The sequence below is a fragment of the Oncorhynchus masou genome, chromosome 1, assembly GCF_036934945.1.
Source record: "Oncorhynchus masou masou isolate Uvic2021 chromosome 1, UVic_Omas_1.1, whole genome shotgun sequence".
Classification (NCBI taxonomy): Eukaryota; Metazoa; Chordata; class Actinopteri; order Salmoniformes; family Salmonidae; genus Oncorhynchus; species Oncorhynchus masou.
Genome location: NC_088212.1, coordinates 48,237,444 through 48,254,018, shown reverse-complemented (window position 1 = coordinate 48,254,018; position 16,575 = coordinate 48,237,444). Strand labels below are relative to the sequence as shown.

At 42.6% G+C, this 16,575-nt stretch overlaps 2 protein-coding genes across 2 annotated transcripts; both read right to left on the bottom strand.

Moving 5' to 3' along the window:
* Positions 1-955: 955 nt before the first annotated feature.
* On the bottom strand, positions 956-3,238 carry LOC135531422 (neurofilament heavy polypeptide-like). The gene has a single exon (XM_064959614.1). It carries the CDS (start codon positions 3,236-3,238, stop codon positions 956-958), a length of 2,283 nt encoding a protein of 760 aa, XP_064815686.1.
* A 23-nt stretch (positions 3,239-3,261) lies between these two features.
* LOC135530365 (trichohyalin-like) lies at positions 3,262-15,798 on the bottom strand. Its single transcript, XM_064958938.1, has 11 exons — positions 15,664-15,798; positions 13,599-13,698; positions 12,147-12,232; positions 11,687-11,858; positions 8,752-8,931; positions 7,538-7,660; positions 7,130-7,257; positions 6,925-6,955; positions 6,708-6,816; positions 6,472-6,589; positions 3,262-6,363 (listed from the first exon to the last, which is right to left on the bottom strand). Exons 1-11 carry the CDS (start codon positions 15,796-15,798, stop codon positions 3,262-3,264), a joined length of 4,284 nt encoding a protein of 1,427 aa, XP_064815010.1.
* Positions 15,799-16,575: the final 777 nt, after the last annotated feature.

Sequence of the window (16,575 nt, the reverse complement as noted above, 5' to 3'; positions counted from 1 at the left end):
GCCTACGGAGCTGTGAGGGGAACGGCACCGCAGTACCTCCAGGCTCTGATCAGGCCCTACACCCAAGCAAGGGCACTGCGTTCATCCACCTCTGGCCTGCTCGCCTCCCTACCATTGAGGAAGTACAGTTCCCGCTCAGCCCAGTCAAAACTGTTCGCTGCTCTGGCCCCCCAATGGTGGAACAAACTCCCTCACGACGCCAGGACAGCGGAGTCAATCACCACCTTCCGGAGACACCTGAAACCCCACCTCTTCAAGGAATACCTAGGATAGGATAAGTAATCCTTCTCACCACCCCCCCTTAATGATTTAGATGCACTATTGTAAAGTGGCTGTTCCACTGGATGTCAGAAGGTGAACTCACCAATTTGTAAGTCGCTCTGGATAAGAGCGTCTGCTAAATGACTTAAATGTAAAAATGTAAATGTAAAAAAAATATATTTATTTATTTATAGAGTTGTTGAGTTATACTTGAGGGGACACCGTTTGGAATTATGGTATACTGAAATACACCCTGTAGTATTTTGAGAGAATAAATGTTATCTTAGAAGATCATGTTTAAATTGTGATTACAAAAAAATTGTATAGAATTTAACTGCAACAGAAACAGTTAAAAACCGTTTGACCTAAAAATACTATACATTTATCAGAAAACCAAAGCCTCCCAGCCTACTGAAACACATTGTGTTACCCGCCACTAAGGTCAAAATGACAGCTGCAATTTGAAAAAATAGTAAACAGATTTGTACTTAAAATGCTAAATGTACGTACAATATTAAAAGGTATTAAATATGCAGCATATCGACTCAGAAAATTACATAAAAACAGGAAGCATTTTTCCCATTTTTTTCTTCTTCTGACAAATAGATAAAAGGAAATGATCTGGTCCCATATGAAATCTTTCCTCTATAGCTTTATATTTAAAGAGGAGAACAAAAACACCTGTCTTCACAGTCTAAGTTCTGCTGTGGCACTTGGATCTGTGAACAGGTGTTGGCCCTGTGCTTTTTCTCTTACGTAGATGTCTCTTTTCCACAAGGCTTTCTTCCTGCTCTTGATCTGATGAAAGCAGGACCACCTCAGGATCAAACTTCTCCGGTGTTACTATTTTGCTGTCTCTTGTGGATTTACGCTGAGGCGTGGCCTTGGAGTTGGGTGTGGTTGTGGGTGTGGCAGTTAACCTCACTCTCAGAACTCTCGTTAAAACCACTGGAGCCTCCTCTTCCTCAGAGCTCTTCAGCTCTTCCTTCTGAGTTGGAGCCGCTCTCTTTTCCTCTACCTCCATCTTCTCCCCCTCCTCTTTCTCCTCCTCCTCCTCATCGTCCTCTGCCAACTCTAAATTAAGGTTGTCCACCTTGACCCCAACTCCATCCTCTGCCTCTGTCTCCCCGCTCTCTACATTTTCCATGCCATTCTCCTCAATAGATTTTTCTTCCTTCTTTTCCTTCTCTGTTCCGTTTTCCTCAGGCTTGACAGCACCCTCAGCCACTGAGGCCACTTCCTCTTCTACTATGCTTGCCTCTTCTGCCATTACCTTATCAACATCTTCTTCCACCTCATCTACCGCTTCAGCTGTTTCTACTTCAGCTGCCTCTTTTGATGTTTCTGTAGTTTTCTCCTCTGTGTTCTCCTCTTCTTCCTTCTCCTTGGTTTGCTCTGCCATAACCTCCTCTGGCTGATGTGTGATTGCTTCTTCTTTTGCCTCAGGAGCACCACTGTCTGCTTGTACTTCAGTGTTTCCTTCGTCCTCTACCATCGCAACATCTGCCTCCATCTTATTCTGTTCCACCATTTCCTCCTCCACTGCTTTTCCTTCCTCCACAGCTTCTGGCACAGGTTCAGCTGCCTCCTCCATCTTTTCAGCCCCCACCTTTACTTCCTCTTCCTCAGGTTCTTTGCAAGCTTGTTTGGAGTTGCATCTGGGTGTGGCAGGAGCAGATTTTCTTCCTCTCCTCAGAATGTTGGCTCCTACTACTAGTGCCTCTTCTTCCTCCTCCTCCACATTTTCCTCCACAGCTTCCTGCACAAATTCATCCATCTCCTCAGCCTTTCTTGTCTTCTCCTTCTCCTCTTCCTCGGCTTCTTTGCCTCTTCGTGTGGACTTGCATTTTGGAGGTGTAACAGAAACGTTTTTTCTTCCTCTCCTCGGGAATCTTGTTTCTACAACTTTACCCTCTTCTTCCTCAGGTGGTAAGGCTTTCTCCTCATCCTCAACCGGCTTTTCCACTACTTCCTCTGCTACACTTTCCACCTCTATTGCCTCCTCCACTTTTTCTGCCTCTACTACCACAGTCACCTCAGTTATTGCTTCTTCCACTGTTTCTTCTTCCTCAACTGTTGCTTCAACCTTTTCTTCATCTACAGATTTAATTTCCTCCTCAATCTTTTCTTTTGCCACTGTCTCGTCTTCCACTGGTGCAGTTTCAGGTGCAGCTTCTGCTTCCTTCTCCTCCTCTACCTTTTCCTCAGTTGTTGCTTCCTCCACATGTTCTTCCTCTATCGCTTCTGTCTCAACCTTTTCTTCCACAGTAGCAGTTTCAGCTGCAGCTTCATTTACTTTTTCCTCATCCACCTTTTCCTCTACAGCTTCAGGCACAGGTTCAGCTGTCTCTTCTACCTTTTCTTCCTCCCCAGGTGCTTTGCGGGCTCGTTTGGATTTGTGTCTGGGTGTCGGGGCAGATTTTCTTTCTCTACTCTGAACTCTGGCTTCCACTACTGGTGGCTCTTCTTTATATCCATTTTCCTCTTCTGGCTCATCCTCCTTTTCTACTTCATCAGGTTGTTTGCCTCTTTGTGTGGACTTGCGTTTTGGAGTCGGAGTAGCATGAACACTTTTTCTTCCTCTCCTCAGGACTCTTGTTTCTACAACTGGAGGCTCCGCTTCCTCCTTCTCCTCTGGTGGTGACGTCTTCTTCTCTTCCTCAAATGGCTTTTCTACCACTTTATCTGCAACACATTCCACTACTCGTGCCTCTTCTTTCTCCGCTTTTTCTGCCTCTCCTATCATAGCAACTTCCTCTGCTAGTTTTTCTATAGCTATTTCAAAAACTGTTTCCTCTTTCTTCTCTTCATCCACTTTTTCCTCTTCAGTTGTTGCTTCATACACCTTTTCTTCCTCTATGTTTTTTGCTTCCTCTTCCACCTTTTCTTCCACAGTAATAGTTTCAGCTGCAACTGCAGCTTCAGTTTCCTCAATTTTCTCCTCTTCCACTATCTCCGTTTCTTTCTCTTCCTTCATCTTTTCCTCTTCCTCGGTTGTTGCTACCTCCTCCCCCTTTCTTCTGCAACACTATCCTCTTTCACTGATTCAGGTTCAGCTGCAAATTCAGTTTCCTCTTCCTCTTCATCCACCATTTCGTCTTCCATTATTTCAGTTGCTTCCTCTGCCATTTCCTTCTCCACTGGTTTTTCTTGCTCCACTTTTTCTTCCTCCTCTATTGCTGCTGTTTCCTCCACTGCTTTTTCTCTATCCTCCCTTTTCTTTACATAATCCAGCATAGGTTCAGCAACCTCCTCTACCTTTTCCTCCTCCACCTCTTCCTCAGGTTGTTTGCTGCCTTGTTTGGATATGCATCTGGGTTTGGCAGGGGCCGATTTTCTTCCTTTCCTCAAAACTCTGGCTTCCACTACTGTTGCCTCTTCTTCCTCAGCTGCCTCTTCCTCATCTGGTGCCTCCATTTTCTCATTTTCCTCGGGTTGTTGTTGTTTTCGTGTGGACTGGCGTTTTGGTGGAGTAACTGGAACACTTTTTCTTCCTCTTCTCAGGACTCTTGTTTCTACAACTGGGGTCTCCTCTTCCTCCTGAGGTGCTGTGGTTCTCTCTTCTTCCTCAATTAGCTTTTCTACTGCTTCACCTGCTACATTCTCCACTGCTGTTGCCTCCCTCTCCATTTTTTCTGCCTCTTCAATTACCTCTGCTAGTTTTTCTCCCGATTCTTTTTCTGCCTCTTTCTTCTCTTCCTCCACTTTTTCCTCTTCCTCAGTTATTGCTTCTTCCACATTTTCTTCCTCTGTAAGTTTTGCTTCCTCCTCCACTCTTTCTTTCACAGCTGTAGCTTCCTCAATATTTTCTTCATCTGCTGACTCCTTCTCTTCCTCCACAATATCTTCTTCCTCTAGTATAGCTGCTTCATACTCCACCCTTTCCTCTGCAACAGTCTCTTCTTCCACAGTTGTAGCTTCAGCAGCAGCTTCCTCTTTCTCCTTTTCCTCCACTATTTGCGCTTTCTTCTCTTCCTCCACATTTTCCTCTTCCTGATTTGTTCCTTCCTCTTCCTCTGCTTTTTCTGCTTCCACCTTTTCTTCTGCAGCACTCTCCTCTTCCCCTGGCTCAGTTTCAGCTTCCTTTTCCTTTTCGTCCGCTCCTTTTTCCTCCTCCACAGCTTTTTCTTCTTCTGCCACAGGTTCAGCCACCTCCACCACCTCTTCCTCAGGTTCTTTGCGGGCACGTGTGAATTTGCGTCTGGGTGTGGCAGTAGCAGGGGCTGATTTTCTTCCTACCCTCAGGATTCTGGCTTCCTCTAATGGGGTCTTCTCTTCCTCAGCTTCCTCTTCCTCTTCTGGCTCCACCACCTTCTCTTTCTCAGGCTGTTTATCTTTTCTTGTGGACCTACGTTTCAGAGTCAGAGCAGCAGGAACCCTTTTTATTCCTCTCCCAAGGACGCTTGTTTCTACAACTGGAGCATCTTCTTCAGGTGGTGAGGTCTTCTCTTCCTCAGATGGTGAGGTGTTCTTTTCTTCAACTGGATTTTCTACCACTTCATTTGCAACAAATTCCACTACTCTTGCCTCTTCTTTCTCCTCCACGTTTTCTGCCTCTTCTACCATAGCAACTTCCTCTGCTAGTTTTTCTATAACTGTTTCCTCTTTCTTCTCTTCGTCCACTTTTACCTCTTCCTCAGTTGTTGCTTCCTCCACCTTTTCCTCCTCTATGGTTTTTTCTTCCTCCTCCACCTTTTCTTCCACAGTAAGAGTTTCAGCTGAAACTGTAGCTTCAGCTTCCTCTATTTGTTCTTCCTCCACTATCTCTGCTTCCCTCTCTTCCTCCATATTTTCCTCTTCCTCAGTTGTTGCTACCTCCTTCACCTTTTCTTCTGCAGCACTCTCCTCTTCCGCTGATTCAGGTTCAGCTTCAGTTTTCTCCTTCTCTTCCTCCACCTTTTCCTCTTCCTCAGTTGTTGCTTCCTCCTCCACCTTTTCTTCTGCAACAATCTCCTCTCCCACTGGTGCAGTTTCAGTTTCCTCTTCTTCCTCCACCATTTCTTCTTCCACTATTACAGCTACCTCCTCCTCTGCCATTTCCTTCTCCACTGGTTTTTCTTGCTCCACTTTTTCTCCCTTCTCTATTGCTGCTGTTTCCTCTACTTCTTTTTCTCTCTCTACCCTTTTATCCACAGAATCCAACACAGGTTCAGCCACCTCCTCTACCTCTTCCTCGGGTTGTTTGTGGCGTCGTTTGGATTTGCATCTGGGTTTGGCAGGGGTACATTTTTTTCCTTTCTTCAAAACTCTGGCTTCTACTACTGGTGGCTCTTCTTCCTCAGCTGACTCTTCATCTGGCGCCTCCACTTTCACAGGTTGTTTGCCTTTTCGTGTGGCCTTGCATTTTGGTGTAGTAACAAGAACACTTTTTCTTCCTCTTCTCAGGACTCTTGTTTCTACAACTGGAGCCTCCTCTTCCTCCTCAGGTGGTGTGGTCTTCTCTTCTTCCTCAACTGTTTTTTCTACTGGTTCATCTGTTACATTATCCACTGCTGTTTGCTCCCCCTCCACATTTTCTCCCTCTTCAACTACCTCTGCTAGTTTTTCTACCATTTCTTCTTCTTCTTCTGCTTCCACCTCTTTCTTCTCTTCCTCCAATTTTTCCTCTTCCTCAGTTAGTGCTTCCACTACTGGTGCCTCTTCTTCCTCAGCTGCCTCTTTCTCCTCTGGCTCTTCCGCCTTCTCTTCCTCAGGCAGTTTGCCTCTTCTTGTGGACTTGCGTTTTGGTGTTAGGGTAGGTGGAACGCTTTTTCTTCCTCTCCTCAAGACTCTTGTTTCTACCACTGGAGCTGCCTCTTCCTCCTCTGCTGGTGAGATATTCTCCTCTTCCTCAGCAGGTTCCTCAACTACTGGCTGCTCCTCTTCCACTCTCTCCTCCTCAGCCTCAACATGTTTGGTGAGACGAGTGGATCTTGGTCTGCCTCTTCTTTTTTTCCCCTCCTTCGAGGATTCTTCGGCTGTTTCTTCTTTGTTCTCTTCTTTGTCTTCATTGGTTCCTGCCACCTTCTTTGGAACCTCCTCCGTCTCCTCCTCCTCCTCAATCTCCAAGGACACATTATCAAGCTCAATTGCTGTGTCCTCTGTGGCTGTGTCAACGACATCCTGTAAAATATAAACTTTTTAAAGAGCCTGTGTCACTTAAGCCTTCTTACTCCTGGACACTTGAAAAACAGATAAATTGTTTATGAATCATATTACATTTATATATACCTCAGCTAACTCCTCTTCGTCGCATTCAGCTACAGCAACAACTTTTTCATTCTCTTGCTGATGCCCTGAAACTGAATTCTCTTTTGGGGTATCCACCTCTGCTTCAATATCCTCAATCCTACACCACACATATATTCCAAAGTGAATGACCTTCATTTAGGCAATAGTTATTTAACTGTTTGTGTGTTTTACTGGACATGAACATTTGAAACAAAGCAGTATTCACATTCTGTTACCTGATGACTTTCTCTGATTTGATTTCCTCTGATTTGCTTTCATCCGAGATATTCTTGAATTTCTGGCCACTGCTCCTGCCTCTGGTTGTAACCGGCGTTTCTTCCTTCTCTGGAAACATCATAAAAAATTATGCTAGGAGGCGAAACTCTGTCGTTTTAGAGAACATATGTTAGAACCTATTACCATGATCCAGTACATGAAACAACCAATACTTGCCTTTTGTCACTTTGACCAGTGTAACGTCCTCCTATAAACAAAGTAAATGTATGTTATTATGTAAGCAAAACAATAAACATTCCATTGCAAATGCTATAAGTCAGTAATACAAAACTAAAATAAATATTGAACAATAGAGATTATTTGTGACATAACATGTTTTATATTCTTTACATTAAATCTATTGTTATATTTAAAAACGTACCACAATTTCAACAGTGCACTCCATGGCTTCCTGTATGCGTGATGTCACTTTCTCCATTACCCGCTCATTGTCAGCCCCCACACGGTTCGCCACAGAGTGCTCCGTAAAGGAGAGGTACTTGGATAAGGCTGAGGGAAGAAGTTACAATTCCATAATTTTAGTGGGAAATGTCTCTTTTCAAGACATACAGCACATAGCAGAAGTGGAATGTGTGTATGGGGGAAGGAGGGGGACCATTTGGCTATGTACTAGTATGTTGTTGTACTAGTATGTTGTTATGGACAATTTAGGAAGTTGTTTCTATTATTGTCATTCTAGCATCCTAAGTACAGCAATATAGACACTTAGGCTATATTGTGCACGTCTGGGATGTGCACGTCTGCCATTTTAAACCTGTGATAAACATACAGCTCAGACCCATAGCCTGGATCTTGTTGGCTATGTTAGTCCTCTGGCTGGGTCTTCCAACACTCTCCACCTCCCACAGCAGGTCTCTGTCGGCCGGGTACAGGCTCAGGTACTTCCCACACACTGGAAAACGATAAGAAGTTGTTATGGAAGTGGACTGGTAGGCTGATGGCTGCAGGTTAGGAGAGGATAGGGAATGTTTTGAAATCTTTCAATCAACCTTGTATTTCTCTGTGTGAACATTGTAAGTATTTCAACAACTAATCAAATGTTATTTGTCACATGCGCCAAATACAACAAGAACTTAACTGACAATGCTTTAAGAAGTTAAGAATAAAAATTAATAATAATAAGGTAGGGGGAGCGGGGGAATCTATCAAATAGTGCACCTCTAACTTTGTACAATACTAATGCAATTAGTAATGCCATTAGTTGTGCAATTTAGTTTGTGTGTTTATTGTTTGAAGTGCAATAGTGTAATAATTCAATTCTCTTTTTTTATTTGTATTTATATACTACAATTTGTTTCTATTTTTCTTTGTTACTTCTGAGATTTATGAGTCTTATTTTTGTATACATTTATATAGTCTTAAATGTTATGGTTATTTATTTGTGTTGTTCCAAATGTCTGAATGAAAATGACAGTTAATGCAAAAAAAAAATATTTTTTTTTGAAGGGGGGGGTTCATCCCGGGAGCCATACAAGCTAGAACTGCCACTGTGCACCGGTACCACTTGCCGTGCGGTAGCAGAGAGAACAGTCTATGACTAGGGCGGCTGGAGTCTGACAATTTTTATGGCCTTCCTCTGACACTTCCTGGTATGGAGGTCCTGGATGGCGGGAAGCATGGCCCCAGTAATGTACTGGGCCGTACGCACTACCCTCTGTAGTGCCTTGCAGTCGGAGGCCGTACAGTTGCCATACCAGGCAGTGATGCAACCAGTCAGGATGCTCTCGATGGTGCAGCTGTAGAACCTTTTGAGAATCTGAGGACCCAGGCCAAATCTTTTCAGTCTCCTGAGGGGGAATAGGCTTTGACGTGCCCTCTTCACGGCTGTCTTAGTGTGTTTGGATCATGATAGTTTGTTGGTGATGTGGACACCAAGGAACTTGAAGTTCTAAACCTGCTCCACTGCAGCCCCGTTGATGAGAATGGGGGCGTGCTCTGTCCTTTTCCTGTATTCCACAACTAGTAAAAAAGGTTGATGATTACCTTTGTACATAACTTTTGAAAGGGGGTATCTCAACCCAAGGCAGTCCTCTTTGAAACATTCAACAAAGTTCTCCAGCATTTGAAGGCCCAGGCCGTTGTCACGGTGACACTTCCTGACGAATATGGAGTCCATGATAGGAAGCTGATAGCACTGGGTTAAGAAGGTACTGCACAAGCTGCCTATATGGAAAACAAGAAAACATATGGAGACTCAGAAACATATATAGTCAGAAACATATATAGAATGTACACTGAACAAATATATAATCGCAACATGTAAAGTGTTGGTCCCATGTTTCATGAGCTGAAATAAAATACCCCAGAGATGTTCCATACGCACAAAAATCTTATTTCTCTCAAATTTTGTGCACAAATTTGTTTACATCCCAGTTACTGAGCATTTCTCCTTTGCCAAGATAATCCATCCACCTGACAGGTGTGGCATATCAATAAGCTGATTAAACAGCATGATCATTACACAGGTGTACTTTGTGCTGGGGACAATAAAAGGCCACTCTAAACTGTGCAGTTTTGTTACACAACACAATGCCACAGATATTTCAAGTTTTGAGGGAGTGTGCAATTGGCATGCTGACTGCAGGAATGTCCACCAGAGCTGATTCCAGTTAATTTCATGTTTATTTCTCTACCATAAGCCACCACCAATGTCATTTTAGAGAATTTGGCAGTACATCCAACTGGCCTCACAACCACAGACTGGATGTATGACGTTGTGTGGGCAAGTGGTTTGCTGATGTAAATGTTTTGAAAAGAGCGCCCCACGGTGGCCGTGTGGTTATGGTATGGGCAGGCATAAGCTACAGACAGCGAACACAATTGAATTTTATTGATGGCTTTTTGAATGCACCGAAATACAGTGATGAGATCCTGAGACCCATTGTTTTAAAGGTATCTGTGACCAACAGATGCATATCTGTATTCCAAGTCACATGAAATCCATAAATAAGGGCCTAATAACATTTATTTCAATTGACTGATTTCCTCATATGAACTATAACTCAGTAAATTCTTTGGAACTGTTGTTTTTTGCATTTAAAATTTCATTCAGTATACAGTGCCTTGCAAAAGTATTCACCCCCTTGGCATTTTTCTATTTTGTTGCATTACAACCTGTAATTTAAATGGATTTTTATTTGGATTTCATGTTATGGACATACAAGAAATAGTCCAAGTTGTTTCAAAAAATTCTAAAATATTAAAAACCGAAAAGTGGTGCCTGCATATGTATTCACCCCCTTTGCAATGAAGCCCCTAAATAAGATCTGGTACAACCAATCACCTTCATAAGTCACATAATTAGTTAAATGAAGTCCACCTTTGTGCAATCTAAGTGTCACATGATCTGTCACATGATCTCAGTATACACACACCTGTTCTGAAAGACCTGAGAGTCTGCAACACCACCAAGCAAGAGGCACCATCAAGCAAGTGGCACCATGAAGACCAAGGAGCTCTCCAAACAGGTCAGGGACAAAGTTTTGGAGAAGTACAGATCACGGTTGGGTAATAAAAAAAATCAGAAACATCCCACGGAGTACCATTAAATCCATTATTATAAATTGGAAAGAATATGGCACCACAACAAACGTGCCAAGAGAGGGCCGCCCACCAAAATTCACGGACCAGGCTAGGAGGGCATTAATCCGAGCGGTAACAAAGAGACCAAAGACAGCCCTGAAGGAGCTGCAAAGCTCCACAGCGGAGATTGGAGTATCTGTCCATAGGACTACTTTAAGCCATACACTCCACAGAGCTGGGCTTTACGGAAGAGTGGCCAGATAAAAAGCCATTGCTTAAAGTAAAAAATAAGCAAACACATTTGGTGTTCGCCAAAAGGCGTGTGGGAGACTCCCCAAACATATGAAAAAAGGTGCTCTGCTCAGATGAGACTAAAATTGAGCTTTTTGGCCATCAAGGAAAATGCTATGTCTGGCGCAAACCCAACACCTCTCATCACCCGGAGAACTCCATCCCTACAGTGAAGCATGGTGGTAACAGCATGATGCTGTGGGGATGTTTTTCATCGGCAGGGACTGGGAGTCAGAATTAAAGGAATGTTGTATGGTGCTAATTAGAGAGAAATTCTTGAGGGAAACCTGTTTCAGTCTTCCAGAGATTTGAGACTGGGACGGAGGTTCACCTTCCAGCAGAACAATGACCCTAAGCATACTGCTAAAGCAACAGTCAAGTGGTTTAAGAGGAAACATTTGTAATGTCTTGGAATGGCCTTGTCAAAGCCCTGACCTCAATCCAATTGAGAATATGTGGTATGACTTAAAGATTGCTGTACACCAGCAGAACCCATCCAACTTGAAAGAGCTGGATTTTTTTCTTGAAGAATGGGCAGAAATCCCAGTGGCTAGATGTGCAAAGCTTACAGAGACATACCCAAGAAACTTGCAGCTGTAATTGATGCTAAAGGTGGCTCTACAATGTATTGACTTTGGGGGAGGGGGGGTGAATAGTTATGCACGCTCAAGTTCATTTTTTTTGTCTTGTTTCTTACAACAATAACACATATTTTGCATCTTCAAAGTTGTAGGCATGTTGTGTAAATCAAATTATACAAACACCCCCAAAAATCTATTTTATTTCCAGGTTGTAAGGCAACAAAATAGAAAACATGTCAAGGGGGTGAATACTTTCTCAAGCCACTGTATATACACACATTGGAAAGCATACAATACATATAAACGTCTATGCGAAAATGCGCATTGGCTTTGTGAGTTAGGAACTATCTTTGTTTTGCACACATATGCTGTTCTGTATTTAAAAATTTCAGTATTAAAGGTCACCCATAGTTTACTAAACAGCACATAGACACTTGAACTCAGCTCTACTCCATAATACCTGATGTGTGACAAGAATTGAGCATCAATGATTTTATCTTCAATGTCAATGCCAGGTTCCTTACCTGAAGGTTTGACTGAGTAGAAGCCGACTGCCTGTCCGTCTTTCCAGAGGATCTTGGCGTTGTCGCTCTCCCCGTGGCAGAGGAAAGGTAGTTCGTCTGAACTCATTTCCATGGCTCTGTACACCACACGATTCAAAATGTACAGGACTATCCTCTCCCCTAGAGTCTCCACCTGTAGAGGAACACATAGCAAAACACACAACCACATCAGTCAGCACCCCTGTGTGTCTCATTCAATTCACTGACCCAATACTATCTAATTCTTGTTAAAAAAAACATTTAAAAAATAAACCCACAAATATATACCTATTGTCTCTTGGATGCATCTTATTTTACATTTACTTTTGCAGCTGTATAATAATTTCTGCAACAATAGTGAGAACTCTTGCACATGCTGTTTCTCAACAACCAGGTGGTGTATTAGTACACATACAGCTAAAATAGTTTTCAAAGATAGTACCTCCACACATCCATCTCTGGCAGGGTCTGCTGTTTTTAGGATGTCCTCCAGTGACCACCATCGATCCAACAAGTACAGCCCCACCGCTGATAGAGATAACACACACAACAATTACATACAATACATTTGAAAAGTATTCAGACTCCTTCACAAAATGAAAATATCACATTTACATAAGTATTCAGACCCTTTACTCAGTACTTTGTTGAAACACCTTTGGCAGTGATTACAGCCTTGATTCTTCTTGGGTATTTGGGGAGGTCCTAAGCACTCTGGAGCAGGTTTTCATCAAGGATCTCTTCTGTACTTTGCTCCGTTCATCTTTTCCTTGATCCTGACTAGTCTCCCAGTCCTTGTTGCTGAAAAACGTCCCCACAGCATGATGCAGCCACCACCATGCTTCACCGTGGGGATGGTATTGGCCAGGTGATGAGCAGAGCCTGGTTTAATCCAGACGTGATGCTTGACATTCAGGAGTTCAATCGTGGCTTCATCAGACCAGAGAATCTTGCTTTTCATGGTCTGATAGTCTTTAGGAGCCTTATGGCAAACTGCAAGCGGGCTGTCGTGCCTTTTATGGACGAGTGGCTTCCATCTGGCCACTCTACCATAAAGGTCTGATTGGTGAAGTGCTGCAGAGATGGTTGTCTTCAAGGATGTCCTCCCATCTCCACAGAGGAACTCTGGAGCTCTGACAGAGTGACCATCAGGTTATTGGTCACCTTCCTGACCAAGGCCCTTCTCCCTCGATTGCTCGGTTTGGCCGGGCAGCCAGCTCTAGGAAGGGTCTTGGTGGTTCCAAACTTTTTCCATTTAATAATGATGGCGACCACTGTGTTCTTGGGGACCTTCAATGCTGCAGACATTTTTTGGTACCCTTCCCAAGATCTGTGCCTCGACACAATCCTGTCTCGGAGCTCTATGGACAATTTGTTCAACCTCATGGCTTGGTTTTTGCTATGACATGAACTGTCAGCTGCAGGACCTTATATAGTCAAGTGTGTGCCTTTCCAAATCATGTCCAATAAATTGAATTTACCACAGGTGGACTCCAATCAAGTTGTAGAAACATCTCAAGGTTGATCAATGGAAACAGGATCCACCTGAGCTCAATTTCGTGTCTCATAGCAAATGATCTGAATACTTAAGGTATTTCTGTTTTCTATCTTCAATAGAAGAAAAAAAAATCCGCTTTGACCTTGTGGGGTATTGTGTGTAGATTGATGAGATATTTTTTTCATTTAATACATTTTCGTGAAGGTGTCTGAATAATTTCTGAATGCACAATATATAGACTAAGAATACAATAAACGTTTAGAAATGCTTTTAAATACATATTATTACATTGTTAACTGTTACAATTGGTAAACATGTTCATGATCCATTTTACAGTTCCTGAAGGCACAAAAGACACAGTGGCATTACACTAGCCTTAGGGGGGGGGGGGGTCACCTGTAAACTGGTCCTGTGGGGAGAACAGGGCGAGGACTTTCTGTCTCAGGTTGGCTCCATACAGAGGGACGAAACCCACATTGGAAAGCCCAATGGGCACCTGGGTGAGGACAGGAGCACAAGATCAAAATTCAACCATTTAATCTAATGGGGTATAATTTAGCATATAGTAGAAAAATGCTAGGGAAGTTGTACATTTGAATTCCATCAAATAGGCTACTTCCTATGAAAAGGGGCAGATTTCATAATATAACTGTAGTTTTAAAGTAGCGAAGCGGACCTGGATTAACTGTAGCACTGGAAGTAAGTAAATCTAGCCAAGGCAGATTCAATGAAAGATTTTTGGCAGTCAAATGTGACTAATTTCAGCAAACTAGGAGTATGTCACGCGTCACTACTTCACAGGAGAGCCATTTGAACGTAAATGTTTTTTGGTAGAAATGCCTTCTGGAACTTGCCAACTTCCATGTGCCTTAATAACAAACTTGTATGCCATCTTTAAATACAAACACAATTGTTAGCCAATCATGGCTAAAGGGAAGGTCTTTTGTTTTTCTGTGGCTAAACCTGAGCTGATGTGTTTGTAATCCTTTCTAACACAGCTTTTTTTTAAATGTTTTTAAAGATATCACGTAGTAGCACTGCAAAGGGGTCGCTCTCCAAGTTTTTTTAAATCGGTATCAACACTGTGGAATTAGAGTATGATAGCTAAGGAGATTAAGAAAATTCTGCCGTTTGATTGCAAATATGCAGACGGAGTCGAAAAGAGAACACACCGAAGGCTGTTGTATAAAACAGCTGTCTCTGGATTACATCTTCAAACTAAGGCAACCATGATATCCATGACAGAGAGGGAGAAGCGTCCATCCATGTATACGGGTGAGATTGTCTAGCTAGCTACATTTTCAGATATTACACGTTTCTAATTTTGTCAAAAAGTTGGGTTAATTTCACGTTAAAGCGTACTGTTAGCTAGCTAGTTGATGTTAGCTGGCTGGCTTGCTAGCTAATGTTACATGCATGATCTGTGTAATAATATTATTCATATCTCAGAGCCATTTGCATTGCTAGTTATAGCCTAATGTTAGCTAGCTAGCTATCATTGAACCTGGTTGGTTAGCTCCCTGCAGATTCATGCAGGGTAGTAACATTATGAGTTGGGATTATGGTTAATTGTTTAGCTAGCTAGTTAAATGTCTAATCAAAAGACTCCACTGTGACAACTCTCGATAGACGTAGCTGGTAAATTCGTCAGAATAACTGACACATTTACAAACGCGCAACACCTGTTGAATATGGCTTGTGTCAGTAAACGTTTGCAAAAAAAAAATATTATCAAAATGCAGCACAGTTGCAGACACCAACGCTCTGGGTAACATAAAAACAGCCTAACCAGCTCTGCTAGGGTGAGTAAAATGGTCAGAGTGAGCTGTTCTGTCTGGAAGTATTTAGCAAGCTAGCCAACCTTAGCCAGTAAGCTTGGGTGCTTGACTGCTGTTGTTAGGTCAGAACGCTTGGATCAACCCGACTCCTCGGCCAGATCGTCTAAGGTGTGCTTTGAACGCTCCGAGAGTGAAACGCTCTGAATTTACCAACGGACAATCTGACAACACTCTGCGTTTACGGTACACCCAGAGTGCATTCTAAACACACTCTGGTACACCAGATTGAATTTATGAACACACCAGAAGTACAAATCAGCCTTTAGTCTTGAAATCTTTGGTTGTTGAGTATGAATTCTCACATGAATTCTTAAAGAGCTGGGTGGGGCTAAAGCTTGTGTGAACAATGCTGAATAGGTGTAGACAAAGAAGAGCTCTCCAGTAGGTGTACCAAAATATTCAAGGGACATTTTCTCATAAGTGAGGTTATAAGTTCATCAATTTCCCAACGTTCCTCAACTGTATGGTATGATATACAATTCTCTAGCTCTGAGTCTGTACTTTGATCCAATGTAAAAAACACAATTTCAAATTTTGCTACATAAGACTGAATCGAGCTAGTCGGTCACAAATGCAGTCAAAGCTCCTTTACCTGTGTGCATTGCTGAGGGTGAGGTGTTTACCTGTGTGTTGTTGGCGAGGGTGAGATGTGCAGGTGAGTCTGGATTGCTGTGGAGGATGCTGTTCATGTAGTCCTGGGCTGATCTCTCCAGGACCTCTTGGGTCACGCTGGCCAGGCCGTCCACAGGGAACTCCATTCCCACAGGAACACAGAGCAGTCAGTCACCAGAGATCACAGATAAGCTCTGTGAAGACACATCGTATTTATTTATTGAAATAGATTGTTATTTCACTAGGGAAGTCTCATTTAAATAATATATTAATCTTGCAATGGAGCAGTGTTAAAAGGGAATCACTCGGATCACTCAGTCAGAAAATAAGTGGTTATATTTCTACATTTATTTTATTATTTATTTAACTAGGCATGTCTCATTGTCATTTCTGGAGCCCTTGAAAAAGTCAGTTGCATGACATAGACATGACGCTTATTTTTGGAGAACACTAGTTCAACTGTTGGTTGGAACTGAGCCCTAAAACCTTTGTATATTGCATATTGACATGTGGCTGTAATGGTACCAGACAGTACAGGGAAAGCATTGACGTGACTTGCCTCCATCCCTACTGCCATAAACTGCACTGGAGGACTACAGATCAGTGGTTATTAACACAACTCCCACAATACTGGTCACTGGTGGATGAGCAGATTTAGCCTAACAAACTGAGAGTGTAATTCTTAGTACTTGTTGGAAAGCCAGCAGCAGACCAGATTTTGCACTTTGCAGATCTACAGAACCTATGTGAGAGAGTGATCTGTGTGTCTTCTAACATTAGTATTGCAACATTATCTTTTGTAATTAAATTGTCTTGTTGTTATCTATTTATTTGATTACTATAGTCTGTTGTAGTTTATCGTAGTCATTATATTAATGCATTTGTCATAAATTCTAACAAAGAAAACATCTCTCAGCCCTGTC